This window comes from Mus caroli, unplaced genomic scaffold (genome assembly GCF_978045245.1).
Source record: "Mus caroli unplaced genomic scaffold, Mus_caroli_1 scaffold_7, whole genome shotgun sequence".
Lineage (NCBI taxonomy): Eukaryota > Metazoa > Chordata > Mammalia > Rodentia > Muridae > Mus > Mus caroli.
This window is the reverse complement of record NW_028227262.1, coordinates 114,613,303-114,630,841: the sequence shown is the minus strand read 5'-3', so window position 1 is coordinate 114,630,841 and position 17,539 is coordinate 114,613,303. Positions and strand designations below refer to the sequence as shown.

Sequence of the window (17,539 nt, the reverse complement as noted above, 5' to 3'; positions counted from 1 at the left end):
TCATTACGGCCCTAGACACCTTTACGCATGCGCATAAGGCTGGCTTTGAGGGTTAGCGTGCAGTCGTCTGTTTCTTTCTTGTATTGGGGGTGGGGGGGAATCAGTGTGCCTCCTAGGACCACGCCCTCCTCTCCCTTGGCTCCAACCCTCTTTGTGCTCCTCTCATCATCTTCCCTTCTTCTCTTCTCCTCCTCTCCTGTCCCTCCCCCACGCAGCTCCACCCCCAGGGCTCCTCCCAGGGTGGGCAGCACTGATGTTCACTGAGGTGCCTCACCTGCAGGTTGGAGATCCCCACGGCGCTGATGATCCCGAACATGACAAGGAACATGCCACCAATCACGGGGGTAGGGATGGTGGCAAACGCTGCGCCAATCTTCCCAAACATGCCCATCATGAGCAGCACACAGCCCGCGGCAACAATCACCATTCTGCTCCCAACCTGCACACCCAGAGAGGAGAGTGGTTCTACTTTCCTACCACAGCACACACTCCTCCAAAGACATGAATCGCATTACAACTTCCCACACCTCTCCCTATCCCTAGTCCACATCACTATGCTGATACACATTACTGGATACAGGAAAGGCCAGGGCAGGAGGGAAGTGCTGAGGGACCCTTCTGTGCATCCCTGATTCTGTAGAAGAGAATACTGAAGCCCAAAGGAAAGAAAGGAGCCTCACACAAAGCCAGGGTTTCCTGCAGTCATTGACCCTCTGGGTTTTATTCTCAATGCCCACCTCAATTCCTGGGTCATCTGGTGTTTTGTAAATGAAGCATCTAATGTCCCAGCAGGAGGGACAGTCCTGGGACAGTAGGCACTGAGGGATGCTCTATGGTGGTTGGCTAGTCTGACCAGTCAGAAGAATTCAACCCATATACAAGGACAGAAGGGGCAAGAGAGAGTCATGTACACAAAGATTTGGTGGGAGAATATTCTAGAGAGAAAGTGGTTCATGTGAGCTCTACTATGGGAAAAGCAATTTTAAAGCACGAGGAAAATCAGTGCACCTGGGCTACAGTGCCCAGGACAGTGGAGGGAACCCGGACAAGGGACAGGCTCCAGCCTGCAGGGCTCTGGGGGCTCAGGAGTGGGCACAAACAAAATGTGCCCTACAATGGGCCTCTATGGAAAGTACTTCTAATACCTGGAGCAACGTGTGGATGAGGTTTGTGGTAATTTAAAAAAATGTTTAAAGCCCCCATAGGCTTTAAAAATGTTTTTCCCTACTTGTAGTGCTGTCTGGAGAAGTTATGGAACATTTAGGAGTCCAAGTCTTCTGCTGATGGGTGGGCTTTTATAGCCTTGTGGTCCTTCCTGAGCCTGTTCTTGCTCTGCCTCTCTCTGTGACTCTGTCTGTCTGTCTGTCTGTCTGTCTGTCTGTCTATCTGTCTGTTTTTCTGTCTCTCTGTGTGACTGTCCCTCTGTGTTTCTCTATCTCTCTATGTTTCTGTCTCTGTATTTCCCTGTCTCTGTCTCTGTCTCTCTCCTTCTCTGACTCCCTCCCTCCCTCTCTCTCCCTGGTTAAAATGCCACCATGCCATGCTTTCCTCGTCATGAGGGCAATATCCCTTTGGGACCATATATTAAAATAAACACGTTCTCCCTCAAGTTGCTTCTAGCCCTGGTATTTTATCACAGCAATGAAAGGTAACTGACAGAAGCCTTGGGGGCCGTGTGCTAGGAGACACAAGCCAGCCAGTCACGAAAAGTCACATAACATGTCTCCATTGACAGGAGGTCTCCAGGGGCCCCAAATCCATGGAGCTAGGGAGCTCAAGAGGTTGCCAGTCTCTGGGGAAAGGAGGAGCTGGGGTGGGGGAGCAGAGAAGAGGATTGGGGAAAGAAAGGAGCCTCACACAAAGCCTGGGTGGGATTCAAATCCATGGAGCCAGGGAGCTCAAGAGGTTGCCAGTCTCTGGGGAAAGGAGGAGCTGGGGTGGGGGAGCAGAGAAGAGGATTGGCGACAGGGAGCAGGAACGAGAGGAAGAGAAGAGGAACAAGGAAGTGGGACGAGGAAGGCCAGCAGCTGCAGTACAATGTCAGCATGCTTAACACTCCAGCGCTGAGGAGGCTGAGATAGAAGGTACAGACATTTGGGGCTAGCCTGGGCTACATGATGAAATTCTTTATCAAAACAATGGAGGGGAATAATGTCAAAGTATATATGTATGAAATTGCATTAAAATATATATGTTTTTTAAAACTACCATGCTAACCATTTAGAAATGGTCATAATGGTAATTTTCGTGTTTTAAAAAATTTTACTACAGTAAAAATAAAACCAAGAGAAACCTTCACTCCTTCACCAGAGGGCTTTAAAGCAAGGTGGTGACGAGATGTGACTCCCAGTCTCAAAGCTTCCCCCAGGACAGCTATTTCATCACAGCTCCTCAGCAGACCTCCTCAGCAGACAGCAACTGTTACAGCCTGTGTGAACTCTGATTTCTCCTTTGCCTGTGTGCAGGTCATGTAACACCCAAACCTATCCCACACATCATTTCCTATTTCTAGACAGAACTTTTTTTTTAATTTGGGGGTGGCAGGGTGGGGATTGAGAATGAATTTCTCTGTGTAGCCCTGGCTGTCCTGGAACTCACTCTGTAGACCAGGCTGGCCTTACACTCTGAGATCTACCTCCTTCTGCCTCTCAAGTGCTGGGTGGGATTCAAGGAGTGCAAGTCTATCCAGAATGTTAAAGGGAGATTAAAATCTTAAGAGATTCCCTTAGTTGTTTCAATAGAGGGCTGATCACTGCCATGAAACCTGTCTGTAATACACACACGGGCACATAGATACCCAGAAAGCCATACAAACACACAGAGACTCTCTCTTTTCTTCTTTCTCCCATCCCCTCTCTCCTTCTCTGTCTGTCCAATTTCTTAAAGGATACCAGCATGCAGTCCCACCTGTGTGCTATGGAAGAGGCTAGAGTTCTGGTGTGTAACAGTGTACATACACTAAACTAAGCTTCCAGATAGTTAGGTTGGTGAGTTTCTGTTTTGTGCGGTTTTCCCCACAGTGAGAAAATATTTTTAAAGGTATTTTAGTGTTAGCTAAAGTCCACTAATGCAGTAACCAGTGAACACATTACAAAGGTTCTTATTCTTCACTTTCCAGACTGAGAATCATCAGAAATGCTTTGTTTTGTTTAATGCCTTTGCAGTTGACTGTGTGACTGCAGGTACCACAGGTGGGTCTGTCAGGTCCAGCCTGTTGTGCCAAAGGTCTCACAAGGAGTGGCATGCCCAAGCCCATCACCGCAAGAGCTTGTCATGGAGACTGGGTCTCCGTTGGCCTCAGAACTGACATCTTGGCAGGCAGCTGTGACTTCCTAGAGAAGTGACAGGAGTGTTGTGGCCTTCAGCCTGATCTCCCCGTACACACCCCAACAGATACACAGAGAGATCCACATGCACATACACTCACATGTACACATACACACAGTCACATGTACACATACACACAGTCACATGTACACATACACACAGTCACATGTACACATACACACAGTCACATGTACACATACACACAGTCACATGTACACACATAGTTACACATATTCTCACGCGACACATACATGTGCATACACAGTCACTCGCACATGCACACACACATGTTAACACACATGCACACACAGAATCACATGCACACACATATTCACACACACAACATATACACATGAACACAGAGTCACTTGCACATGCACACACACACGTACACACATACACACACATGCGCACAGAGTCACATGCACACACATTTACTACATACACACAGATACACACACATGCATGTGCACACACACTCACGCACACACAAACCATACAGACACACATGTACATACACATGTGCTACTACCCCCCCCTCACCCATTGTTGCAATGCCTAAAAAGGCCACAGGGGGGAGTGTGAGCCATAAAAGCAAGTGGTCTTTGCACCTGTGCTCTCTCAGTTGCTCTAACCTCTTATTGATTCAGTTTGCCCTGTTCCTGTGGGTCTTTATTTCCTGTTTTTTTCATTTCTCTTAAAAGGCCCCAGCTTAGAAACTATGCCCACCAAAATTTGTTTTGTTGATGGAATGTAATTTTCTGTTCTTCACAGGATGTGTACCCTTTAACAGGAGGAAAACTGTTGCTGCTTCAAGCTTATACAGCCGGCTGCTACATTTGTGGTGCACTCACAGCCTGGATAAAGGGCTCTGCAAGCCTTGGGAAAGCATCAAACTCTCTAGGCTTGTCAGAACGGCAGTGGAGGTGGTTGGGGATTTGGTTGTGGATTTCAGCTCCAGCAGTAGCACGGGTCACTTGGGGTTCGGGAGCAGAAGGCACAATTCCTCCAGGATGCACACTGGAGCCATGGAGGGAGGGAGCCACAAGACACTGCAAGTTGGGATAATGAAACACCATCCTTCCTAGACTCTCTAGGAGGAAGTGGCGGGGGTGTGGGGGTGTGGAATAGATGTTACACAGAGACTAGTCAGAACTGGGCTCTAGAAACCGGGCAGTCAAGTTATGGGTGGAGTGGAGATGTGTAAGATCCTGCTAAGAGAGAATGTGAGGCCCTACTGGACAGGGACAGTCAGTCTGTGTCATCAGGAAGGGAGTCAAGAGGGCCAGGCAGGGAGCCCTGTAGAGAAAGAAGAACCTAGAGGAATGTCTCAGAATGTCAAAGATGACATGAGTGGCGGAATGGGTTCCCTCAGACACAGACTGCAGAAGAATGGGTGTGTTTCAGAGGTCTCTGGTTGTCAGGGCCCTGGGGACCTAAGGTGGAGCTGGCTAGGGACAGCTGAATATTCAGGGCCAGGGTAAAGGCAATGTCTGTCCCACCACAACCAAAGAAGGCCACATATTGACATCAGGGTCATGACCCCTGCAGAGATAGCCCATTCTGAGCCCCTAGGCTAGTCATCCTCAGCCTCCCTATCACTTCGTCCCTCATTGCCACGTCATAACTGTAGTTTTGCTACTGTTATGGATTTTCTACTGTATAATGTAAATATACGATATACAGGGTATCTGATGTGTGACCCCAAAGGGAAGCCATCATGTGTCGGTGGCATCTGTGGCTTTGCTGAGTCCCTGAAGGAAAGCCATACATATTCATATGTAGCCTTGCCATGCTTGGCAAGGGAACTTTGCAGAGGTGCCTGAGCCGGGAATGGCGAGTTAGGGATGGTCTCCTGACTCACACTGGTAGTTCAGCATAACACCGTGTGTTTTTTGTGAGGAGGCAGTGTTTCACATCTGTGACAGGGGAACGAGGAAGAAGGAGCCACAGTCTAGGGACAGGACAGCCTGTAGAAAAGGCCTGCCTTAAGGAGTGTTTCTATGTTCCATACCTCTGCTTTAGCCCCCATACAGTCCCCACCTCATTTCTGACTGCTAGATCATCAGGGTGATATTGATCTAAACCCAGTCTTTGTGAGTTGTCACAGCTACAACAGGAAACTAGTTTGCAGGAACCCAGCCCCGCCCCAGGAACCCCATCAGTGGTCTTACCCTGGTGATGCCCAGTGCCCCGACGTTCTCACTGTAGGACGTGGTACCATTCCCGGTCCCCCAGGCCCCTGCCAGCAGGCAGCCAAGGCCCTCAATGCCAATGCCACGGTTGATGGCATGTTTCGGAGGGGGTGGGGCCCCAACCAGCCGAGCACAGGCGTGATAATCACCCACCGACTCCACCATGGAGGAGATCACTCCAGCAATGATTCCAAAGACTCCAGCCAGGCTGATGGTGGGGAGGCCCCACTGCCCTGCCAAGGGGACACAAGGGGACCCTGTCATTTCTTTGTCAGAAGGGTCTCTAGAAGCTTAACAAGGCTGGGAAGTTCTCAGCTGTCCAGAGGCTTTGGCAGCTTCTGCTCTGCCTTTCCACTCTGAGGGTAGAAATGGCGCCTCCTTCAAAGGGCGCCTTGGAGTTGTTGGAAGGTAAAGTTGTGACTAGAAAGACATATCATGAACTAGGCTGGCCCATCCTTCAGCCCTGGTTACTTTCCTATACTTCAAGGTGAGACCAGAAGTAGACTAAAGGAAGCTCTGATCTCCCTCCAAAATATTCTAATTCAGCCCTAAGCCTACCAGGACCTATCATGAGACCCAAATATCTTCCTGGAGGTCAAGATGACCTCTCTTGCATCTTCCCTCACATACCCGAAGGCCAAGGGGCCCAAGACCAGGGGGTTCTGGGTAACATGGAGGAAGGTACAGGCCTTATGCTAGTTCTGGGAAAACTCTTGGAATAATGGCATTTGGTCTACTGTTCCCAAGGGCTTTTTAGAACAACCACGGCTTAGTGGGTAATGAACATAGTCCCAGATTCTTAAGAGAATGGGGCAGGAGGACCACAAGTTAAAGGCTGGCCTGGGCTGTGGAGTGAACTCAAGGTCAGCTTGAGCAATTTAGCAGTACTTTGACTCAATATAAAAAGCAAAAAAGATAGCTGAGGTTTTATCTCAGAGATGTAGCAAACGTGGAACAAACATGGAACCTGGGCTCGTTTCCCAATAGCACATGCACACCTTAGAGTAGCCTGGGGCCTCACTCCTTACCCTGTTCTCTTAGGGGTTATACATGGTCTCCCCAGAGCCCATCTTTCCTTGCAATCTGTCCCTAACCCTTTCAATCCTCCATCCAGTGCCTTGCATCCCATAGATTGTCTGAGGAAGCCCGTGTCCCAGATCATAAGGACACCCATTTCTCCTCACCTGGGTAAGGGAAGCGGAACCAGGGGGCCTGGCTCAGGACGCTGCCTTTGGTGTCTGTACGGGCCATGTATCCATATGCCGTGGGGGACTCAGGGAGGGTGTTGGTGACAGTGAGCACGAAGCAAAAGAGCCACGAGAGGCACAGAGCTAGCAGCACCTGCCAAAGGGAGATGCCCTTCACACGCTGCCTGCCCCACCCCTTCCTCTAGATGTGGGGAGAGGGAGGTGGGGAGCTCTGAGACGTGCTGTGTTACTGACTTTGCTACTGACAGTGGGAATCTGCTGTGTCCATGGGTAAATTAGCACATTAAGGGAGCAGACTAGAAACAGAGACAGATAATTCTCTGTGGAAAGAGACCTTGGGCAGAGTGGGACAGAATGATGTTGGGCCGAGCCTGCGGCAAAAGGGTCACAATCTGGCTCTCACACTTGTCTTCATCTGTGCCATGGATTAAACCTGATCCTCTAATAGAGCCTGAAACGAAGTGGAATCCCAGAATGCTTTGCGAATTCTCCCCCTGGGAGAGCATTGTGCAATATGAAGCTGTTCCTTCTGGGGGTCAGAAACAAGTGGCAGTATCTTTCTAGAAAGCTCTGGAAAAGGAGGTACCCATAAGTCATCGGAAGTGAAGCCGCTGTTCTAAGAACTTGGCTATGAGAACAGCCAGGAGCTAAGGCTGTCTGTCCCATACCAGTTCTCAGAGTAGGGACCTGAGATGGCACACCACCAACCACTAGGAGGTGTGACACCACACACAGACACACAGACACACAGACACACAAGACACACACACACACACACACACACACACACACACACACACACACACACACACGTACACCCCAGCCTCCTAAGAAAAAGGCTCCCTCCAGAAAGGAGAGAGCATCGGTTTTGGAGCTTGCCGGGCATAGGGAGCTTTCCCTACCTGCTCCAGGTGAGCCAACCCAGAGTGAAAAGTGGGTGAGGGGCAGTTCTTACAGGGAAGACCTGAAACAGGTTGAACCTGGAGATGTGACACTTCTTCCTTCTTCCATAAACTGGCACAGGAACCATGACATTTTTGAGGTACTGAGAAAAGAGCACGATGAGGAAGATGGTCCTGAAACAGAAACAGATGGCCACGCCTACTTTGCTGGGCTGGGATCCTCATGGCCAGTTCGCAAGGTACCCCAAGGAATGGGCCAGGAGGCTGAGCCATCACGTGCCAGTGGCAGCAGTGACTTTGCTGAGTCCCTGTGGAAAGCACTGGCAAAAATCCTGCCATCCCTTGAGAGTGGTTGAGCCTTAGTGGGAGACACTGTTGGCTGAAGGGAAATAACGGCCCAGGGGAATGTCACTTCCGGCAGACGGAGAGAAATGAACTGTGGCAGCAGGATCGAGCCAGCTGTCACTGAGGCCAGAGTCAGAGATGTCTCCCAGGCAGTTCTGCATCCCTGGTGCCCCCCACACCTCCTCTCGGCCCACAGGGGCAGAGTGAATGAGAAGAGCATCCCTAAGTTCAGTGTAAACGCTGGAGGCTTCACTTCCCCTGGAGTTTCCGCGAGCCTCCTTGGCTGTCAATCACACCACCCGAGCCCTGCACACACACAGCATCCTCTGACTCACTGCTGACTCCCAGTATTGCAGGTTGTTAGACCTCAGCCTTCTCTCGTAGACTACAACAAGCCTGCAAGGTGGAACCGTTCTTTTTTTTTTTTTTTTTTTTGGTTTTTCGAGACAGGGTTTCTCTGTATAGCCCTGGCTGTCCTGGAACTCACTTTGTAGACCAGGCTGGCCTCGAACTCAGAAATCCGCCTGCCTCTGCCTCCCGAGTGCTGGGATTAAAGGCGTGCGCCACCACGCCCGGCTTGGAACCGTTCTTTGTATCCTTCTCACCTCACCGAAATCCTAGCTGGCCGGGACCGGTAGAGTCAAGTTTTCATAAACACCACATGTTCTTATACACTGTTGTGATGAACAGGTTGTCGATGTGAATCAATAAGAGTAAAACATCTAATAGTAACAATAAAATTTAAGTATCAACTGTGATGCTTTTTAAGGTATGGTAATGCCCATGGAAGTATTTATAAGCCACGAGGGTTTACCAATATCCTGGACTCCTGTAAGTGTCCCAAACAGGACTGAGATGGCCTGCCTTTCTTGGAGAATACTTACAGGGCAGAAATCCCCCAGTGGATCCCAGCATCACTGCCGGCAGAATCAAAGAGAGGCAGGGCCACAAGGGAAATGGTCGGCGCGATGGTCAAGGGGCCGATGAAGCGCATGAGAAAGCCGATGAGGCCCGAAAAACCCACCAGCATCTGGACACAGGAAGCCACCATGATAGCACCCTGCAGCTGGAGGAAAGATGTGGGACTCAGCAGGAACCGGGCCAGGCCACTCCACACTGCCCAACCTGATTACACCTGGGGATCCCCCAGGCAGCACAGAGGCTAAGATGGACCATAAATTGGAACATCATTTACAGGAGATGAAACTGGAATTTCATGTCATTTTGATGGGTCAGTGTATTTGACTCCTCTTTCTGTGTCTTTCAAAATTACCACCGAAAGTGTAAAGCCATTCTTAGTGTGTGGGCTGTTGAGGAGCCACGAACAGGCCAGGTTTGGGTGTGTGCTGCCCTATCTGTTGAGTTGAATGAGTCATTCTCCCTTTTTGCTTTAACGGTATGGATGGAAACTCCTCTTCTATTTTCAAATGTTTTATTTTAGCTTGAGACGGGGGTCTCGTGTGCGGGCATTTCATGTGTTAGCGATCTGAACTCGGGTGTCCACACTTGCATTTCATCCACCGAGCCACCCAGCTGTCTCTCAGCCCTGCTCTTACCAGCTTTGTACTCGGTGTTACCGTTTCGTTGTGGGTGTCTAGCTGTGCGCTGATGTTTAGCTAGCCCACTGAGGACTTCTGTGCTTTTCTTCAGTTTGTGTATTCCCCAACTCTAAACTATTCATCTTTGTCTCTCTTTAATATTACTGTTTCTCTGTTTTCTCCACCACCTTCCTGAGTTCCTATTAGATAGATTTCCCTTCTAGCCCCACATTTTGTCACCTCAGTTTCAGGCTTTCTGCTCTCTACAGTCACAGCCACCTTCTCCCTGCTGACCCTTCACTTCTGAACCTCCTCTCAGCTGTGTCTAAATTCTTTTTATCCACTAAGCTCACTTTAAAACAGCATTTGAAAACATTATTTTATGTATTGGCACTGAGTGGCCTGGGGTCCATGTGTCATGACACTGGGCAATAAAGTTATTACTGGTTACCACTTCTGTCTCCTACATCCCCGCCCCTGCCACTATTTCTTTAAAAATAAAATCTCCGTTCACTTTTCTTTGATAGTTCCTTCAAGCTCAGCTTTCCTGTGGCTGTTTTCACCAGTGACTGGCCCTGAGCTGCACAGTCAGCAACCACCTGTGGCTTCAGGAACTGAGGTGTGGAGAGAGATGAATGTAGTTCAGTGGACACAGACATGGGGATTCCATTCCATTCCAAGAGTGAATTAAATAACCGAGCACTGATCAATGACAGCAAAGAGGTTGGCATGACAGGGCTTTCTCTGTTAATCAATACCGGAGGAAACCGTGGCCAGCAGAAAGAGCTAATGACGTAGCACAGGTAGAACTGGTCTTGTGGCTCGTTATGCTGGGATTCTTGAGGACCATGTTAGGGAAATGGAAGGCACACACACACACACACACATACACACACACACTGGACCACCAGAACCCAGTCCAAGGCCCTGTGTTATCCAGTAGGACTGGTAGACTTTCTGCGAATGTCCAAGAAAGAAAACATTTTTACAGGGGCTGGAGAGATGGCTCAGTGGTTAAGAGCACTGACTGCTCATCCAGAGGACCTGAGTTCAATTCCCAGCATCTACATGGTGGCTCACAACCATCTGTAGTGGGATCCGATGCCCTCTTCTGGTATGTCTGAAGACAGCTACAGTGTACTCATATAAATAAAATAAATAAATAACTCCTAAAAAAAAAAGAAAGAAAGAAAAGAAAAAGAAAAGGAAAACGTTTTGGATTGTGAGCACCACCTGTGGTTTCTGTCTCATAGTACTTTTTTCTTTTTTTCAAACAACCTTTTCAGAATAGGAAAGCCATTCTTTGACCATGGCAATAAAAGAACGGGCCATAGAAGCTGGAGAGAAGGTTTCACTGGTTAGGGGCCCTTGCTGTTCTCATAAAGGACCCAGATTTATTTCCTAGCACCTACAGGCTGGCTAGAAATCACCTCTAACTCCAGTTTCAGGGGATCTGAAGCCCTCTTCTGGCCCATGAGGTCACAACATGCATGTGGTGTGCATACATACATGCAGGGAAAACACTCATACACATGAAAATAAAAAAATAAAACAGGTCATAGGTGAGAATTGGTCCAAGATCCCAATTTGCTAACTCCTGATATAGGTAGGGCTCCCTGCATGTCACAAATACACAAAAACCAATGCATTAAGTAAGTATGAATGTCACTTGCACTCTCCCTCCTGAACACACAAGAGTGGTGTCAAGGCCTGTCTATCCTCTGTTCCCGTGGTCTCCATCCACGCACACTCACACCACTGGAATGCCAGCTCCCACAATGGTCCACATTGACCCTTGTCTGTGTCCGTGGGATAGGTAAGCCGTCTCTCTTACAGGGAGTTGGATAATAACTATTAAGCAAGTGCATCAACTTAGCAGCCAGCTCTCCTGTTACCTCTCGGATCCTCTTCTGCCACTCCTCGATGAATTCAGGAGAGCTGGTGTTCACCTGGCTGGCATTGAGAGTCCACTCTGGGCATTTCCAGGCAGGAAGAGAGAGCATGGCCAGAGAGGGAGCCACAAAGGCAAAGGTCCCTCCTTGAAGAATGGGCAGCCTAAAGGAGGGACAAAGATGTGGTTACCACCTAGATCCTCCTACACTGGCCTGTCCCAAGACCCAAGGTGCTTTTAAGCCCAATCCCCAACTCAGTGACAACACATGGCCCCTGCTCCTTCAGTTGCAGGGAACTCCTGCTGAGGAGTTCCAAGGCAAGGCCATGAAGCCTGTGTGACTCTGGACAGTTAGCAGCAGTGGTCGGGGAAAAGGCATCCAGACCCGGGGTCAGGCTCTGAGGCCTGCTCGAAGGCAACATGGAACCTGGAGACTACAGTAGGTACCACTCTCCACCTCAGACCTGAAGCGCCCTCCGTGACCCCAGCACAGTTCACACCATGCAGTTCTCCACCTCCTGTCCCCAACACGTCGTTTCCACACTGTTGAGAGTTGTGCAGTGTCAGACTGGAGTTGCTGGACGCCTTTGGTTGCCTATGGGCCAAGGGCAGTCTTGGGCCTCTGCCCTCAGGTTCCTTCTCACACCAGGCTTGAGGGCCATTCTCCTATGTGTTACCTCCAGACAACCCTCTCACTCCTGGGGTGCTTCTTCCTCTATCCTCTGGGACAGCTAGCAGGGCTTCCCCAGACTGCACAGAGCCTGTGCAGTAAGTAAGCAGCCTTTGACAACTTGTTCGACAGCAGGCCAGGTTCACCTACCTCATCCCATCTCTGGACAATAGGATTTGGGTGTATAGAGGACTCTGCCATCTTGAATACAGCTGTCACTGTAACCTACTGAATCTAGGCACTCATTGCAGGGGGGAGGCAGTACAGGTTTGGAGGATGCATAGGTACATGTCTACATATGTGGACCATCCTGAGTATGGGTCATTAGGCACTATCTACATTATTATTTCTTTAACTACCTGCCTGTCTCGCCATCCCTGGCATTACAAGTGCACATCACCACAGGTGGTTTTTGGTTGGTTGGTTGGGTTTTTGTTCGTTTTTTTGTTTGTTATTGTTATTTTGTGGATCCTGGAAATCAGTTCTGTGTCCTTGCAAAGCAAGCAGAGTCACTCTATATCTTTGAGCCCAAGTAGGGCCAACATGCAGCTAAAGTGTAGACACAAAAATCTAGCCATCAAGTTCCAAAATAAAATAGATCACAGGGTGCAGAGAGGGTTGGAACATACAGATGGTATTGTGTTGCTCTGTGTACATGAATGTAGGCGTGTGGCTGTCTTCCTTTGAGAATCCTAAAAGCTAATGTCCCAGAGTGTGGGGGCAGAAAGGAGAAAGCATGGTCTATGTTGTTGTAGGGAAGGTAAGCATTGAACACATGATACAAGATACAGAGCTCCCAGTTCACCATTCAAGCATAATTCCACACATCTGATTCATCCATCAAATGCTCACCCAGGGCTTGCCATGTGGCAGGCATCAGAGCTAGGATGGAGAGGTAACACCCACTTGTACAGTCATCATCCTTATCCACTTCTTCTCCATGGTTTCAGTTACATGTAGTCAAATGTACTCTAACAACATTAGCATTTATCTCAAGTCTTTAGGAAGAGATCATTATCATGATAAGGTATCGTAATTATTATTATTATAGTCATTTTATTATTGGTCATTGAATTAATCACCTACCAGGCCTATTCATGAATCAAGCTCTATTACTAGTACATATGTACAGGAGAAAAACATATCGTTACAGGGCTCAGCATTAAGAGCAATTCCACGTGTCCACTGGGATTTTGTAACTCATCCCTTCAGACAAAGGAGAACCAGTTCTACTCTTGCTGTCGTTTCTCTGGCAAGGCTACCCATGAAGCCCTGACCCCACAGGGTGACAATTCATAAGAACTTGCCATCTCTGGTCACTATAAATATTCTGATTACACTTACAAACCACCCACCATGGGAGTGAGTCCTTGGGTCCTGGCCATTATCTTATCATGATGCCCAGGAGGGCAGGAATCCCTCCAGCCCTGAAACTGCCACACCAAAAGCTTGCAGACAGTTTTGGGTTTCTTCTCATTTTGCATGTATGTAATAAGGCTTTTATAAATACCCATTGGTGTTTCATTAGGCCATCGAGGACACACATTTGTTCATGTGTTTCTATGGCCGGCCACCTTTACTATCTATAAACTCACTGCAGAATTTTGATATCGCCAAAATCCAGTTCTAACAATTCTTGCCTAAAGATGCTGAACTTATTTTTTGTTTTATGTTTTATTTGTTTGTGTGTACGCACATATGTGTGTGGGAGCCAGGCAATGACCATCGGAAGGCAACTCTCTTCTTCTACCATTGTGGATCTGGGGATCAAACCCAGGACATCAGCCTTGGTGATCAAACGCCTTTACTCACTGAGCCATGTTGCTGGCCCTCATTTTCATTTTTAAAAAGTGTTTTCTAAGTTGGGAAGATAGAACCTGCTGCTCTTCCAGGGTACCCAAATTTAGTTTCCACACACATATAGGGCAGCTCACACTGCCTAGTCTCCATTCGCTCTCGGGCAGTGCTGGAGTTTGTGAGCTAACCCAGATGTGCTTCTCTGTGCCTGTTGCCTGAGATACCACAATACGTGTTAGGTGGAGGGGCTCACTTTTATTGGCTCCACTAATTCATTTCGAAACATATCTTTCTGGTGTTATTGTGGGATCTACTTCAGGTCTCTGTGCCCACTCTTCATTTCATTCCTGCTTTGTTAGATTTGATTAACTGAGCATGCTCTCTGGGGTCCCTGACAAGCTGCCTATTAATTTTTACCTGTTTGCTTAAAATTCATTGTGTTCCAAACAGGAGTCAGGGATCATGTCAATGTGCTACAACACAGCAAGGGCTCACCACAGTATATTCAGTCCCTCCAGTTTCACTCCCATCTTCCACTCCATTCCAATTCAAATAATCATCATAGGGAGAGTGGTCCAGGCTCAGATGGGTGGGGTTGGTACAAGTTGGTACAAATCTCCATTGCTACCATTACAACTCCCCATAGAAAACACAGGCAGACTTGGTCTGCCTGCTCTGCTCTCCTCTTCCCTCCACTACATGTGTGTGTAGTGTATGGAATGTGTACATGCTTTGAATGTGCATGCCTATGTGTATGTATATATGTGGAAGCCTCTGTGGGTACTGCACACATGTAGACATGCATGCATGCAAAGCACCCATAAAAATAAAATAAAACTGGGCAGTGGTGGCGCACGCCTTTAATCCCAGCACTTGGGAGGCAGAAGCAGGTGGATTTCTGAGTTCGAGGCCAGCCTGGTCTACAGAGTGAGTTCTAGGACAGCCAGGGCTATACAGAAAAACCCTGTCTTGAAAAACTAAACTAAACTAAACTAAACTAAACTAAACTAAACTAAACTAAACTTAACTAAACTAAACTAAACTAAACTAAACTAAAATAAAATAAAATAAAATAAAAACAAATACTTTAAAGGATGTAGGATCTTTAAGATACCATTTTCTCACCTTAATCTGAAAAATAAAAAAATAAACGTCTTTATAACAGATAGTGGAGGCAACCTGGGTTTTAGCCTCTACCCTTCCAAGGGCTTAATTTATCTCTCTCACGGCTAAATTAACATATGTTCACAACTTTGCCTAGTGGGGAAGAAACCCTCTCCTCTGGGTTGGCCAAACTGTAACTAAATTAAATTTCCTCTATCAAATTCTGTTCCCTAGTTCCTTTGGCAGACAGGGGGCTGAGGTGGTGGTCTGTGAATCTAAGTAGCCAGACATGGTATCCATCATGCTGAAAACGTGAATACAAGTGTGTGCTTCTGCCCTCAGCAGCCCCTCCTCATTCCAACCTCAACTGTGTAGCAGAGGGTGACCTTGAACTACTTATCCCCTCTGCCTCTAATTCTTCAGTGTTGGAGTTGAATCTAGGGCTCCCAGAATGCCATCCAGGCACTTTACCAGCTGGCCTACATTCCCAGCCCCCACTGTTCTTCAAGCACCATATTCTCTGTAACTTCCTAAGCAAAGTCATCTGCCTTTTTTCTCGCTACCTTGTCCCTCAAAATACAACAGTATTATGCTTGCTACAGTGCCTGTACTTCTTTATTCATGTATTTGATTCCTTTAAAAACTGTGTATGGATGTGTGCCTGTGTACATAAGGATGGCACAGATGGAGACCAGCAGCGGGTGTCAGGTGTCCTAGAACTGAAGTTTCGGGCAATTGTGACAACTGACAGGCTGGGAACTGAACTTAGGACAAGAGCAGTATTCCCTCTAAATTACTGAGTTGTCTCTCCGGCTCCTGATTCCTCTTTTGAGAGCCTCAAATCCTTGAGAGGAATAATCACAAACAAGTAGTAGCCCTTATTGATAGCAGACAGTCGTGAAGCCAAAGGATAAAAACAACTAGTTACACTGACTTCCGGGTCTGGGAGCGCTGCCCCCATTGCCCAGCTACTTGCTTCTGTGGAAGCTGATCTGATTTAGTGCAGAGACCAAAAGCTGTACTCTCTCTAATTTAAATTTCTCTCATCCTTAGCCTCAATCTGATAATATTTATTAGGAGAGGAGGCCTCTGGGGAAGGATTGGGTTTAAATGAAGTCATGTAGATGAAGTCTCCCCCCAAGAGAAGATTAGTATCTTTATGAGGAGAAAAAAAACATGATGAGAGCTTTTCCTACTATGTGGGAACCCATTAGGAAGGCTGTCGCCTGGAAGCCAGAAAGCCTGTCCTCACCAGAGCTGAACCACGAATGCACCCAGATGTCAGATCTCCAGCTCAGAACCATGAGAAAAACACAGCTCTGTTGGGTGAACAGAACTGTTCAGGAGGGAGAAAGAAGCACACTACAATTCTATAACACTGACTGACTGGTTAGCACTTCCTTGTCAGAGCTGGCGAGATGGCTCAGCAGGAAGAGGCACTGGCTGCCCAGTGATGCAAGCCTGATTCCTGGAACTCACATAAAGGTGGAAGGAGAGAAGTGATTCTACAAAGCTGTCCTCTGACCTCTACACACACTCCCAGTCAACAACAATAACAACAATAAGATTGAAAAACCACAACCTTCCTGATGTGGGAGAGTGGAGACGGGCAGTGGTTCGTTCAGATAGAAATGATCTTGGGCTATCTTTAGATTACTGAGTAGTCATTCATCACTCACCCCTGTGTCTCACCCAACGTTCTTGTGACAGTCACCAACCCAAAAGTCTATGGCAGAGACTTCCTTGATTTTCTGACCCTGCCTACACAGCATCTTCACCAGTGCGTTTGACAACACCTTGACTTAGAACTTTCTTTGGGTGAGTCACTATAAAAACGTTCCCACCTTACACTGTTACTCTGAGCAACCAAAATCAACATTCCTGGGCAACAGATAATTGACTCTTTGGCTCAAGAATGAATTCTCTTATTCCTTTAAATGCTATGTTGACAAGTGTTTAATCACTCAGCTCATGGTGTTTTGCTATGGCAGCAGAACAGACCAAGACACTTAGCAAACAAGATTCAATGGAAAACAACTGAATCACTTCATTTCTTTGTGCTTGAAGGGACTCTGGCCAGCCCAAGCATAGCAAACATGGCTCTGCCAAACCTTGCCCTTCTCCCCCATTCCCTCTGAATGCTAAAAATCATTAGATCATATTCATAATACTAACCACCAAGGTCTATTCCATCATTTGGCCACTTCCTTCTCCTTTAATAGGTTCAGCTATTAAAGTACTGAAGTCCAGCAATCAAAAGCCCCCTTTGGTTCACCCAGTTAATATGCCCAATTAAAATTAGATTAAATAGTTCATCCTACCACAGGGCTCTCCCTTTTATCTTTATAAACCACCATTTTCCTATGGGTCCTGTCTGTCTCCTCGCTATCCAGTCAGCCCTTTGTCCCCCTCCCAGGACAAATGGCCCTTCCCCTCTCTCTTGTTCTCTTCTCCTTCTCCCTCTTCCTCTGTCTCCTTTTGTCTTTGTCTTTTATCCCTGTCTTTTGTCCCTCTGGGGCAAATAAATCTCTTTGTGCTGAGAAGTTGGTCTTGGGGGTCCTG

The 17,539-nt window shown here is 47.7% G+C and overlaps 1 protein-coding gene across 2 annotated transcripts in view; it reads right to left on the bottom strand.

Moving 5' to 3' along the window:
• Positions 1-17,539, bottom strand: part of LOC110296995 (solute carrier family 23 member 1-like) — a 41,219-nt gene that overhangs the window by 3,110 nt on the left and 20,570 nt on the right. Inside the window, exons 1-7 of one of the 2 annotated variants that reach the window (XM_085839735.1) lie at positions 16,657-16,781; positions 11,411-11,570; positions 8,862-9,043; positions 7,686-7,806; positions 6,707-6,863; positions 5,502-5,755; positions 275-439 (exon numbers count right to left, since the gene is read on the bottom strand). In XM_085839735.1, coding sequence (XP_085695861.1) covers positions 275-439; positions 5,502-5,755; positions 6,707-6,863; positions 7,686-7,806; positions 8,862-9,043; positions 11,411-11,518 — 987 coding nt within the window. In that variant the 5' untranslated portion in view covers positions 11,519-11,570; positions 16,657-16,781. Of the gene's footprint in view, positions 1-274; positions 440-5,501; positions 5,756-6,706; positions 6,864-7,685; positions 7,807-8,861; positions 9,044-11,410; positions 11,571-16,656; positions 16,782-17,539 lie in introns of those variants that run through there. The other variant, XM_085839734.1, reaches the window with a different exon arrangement.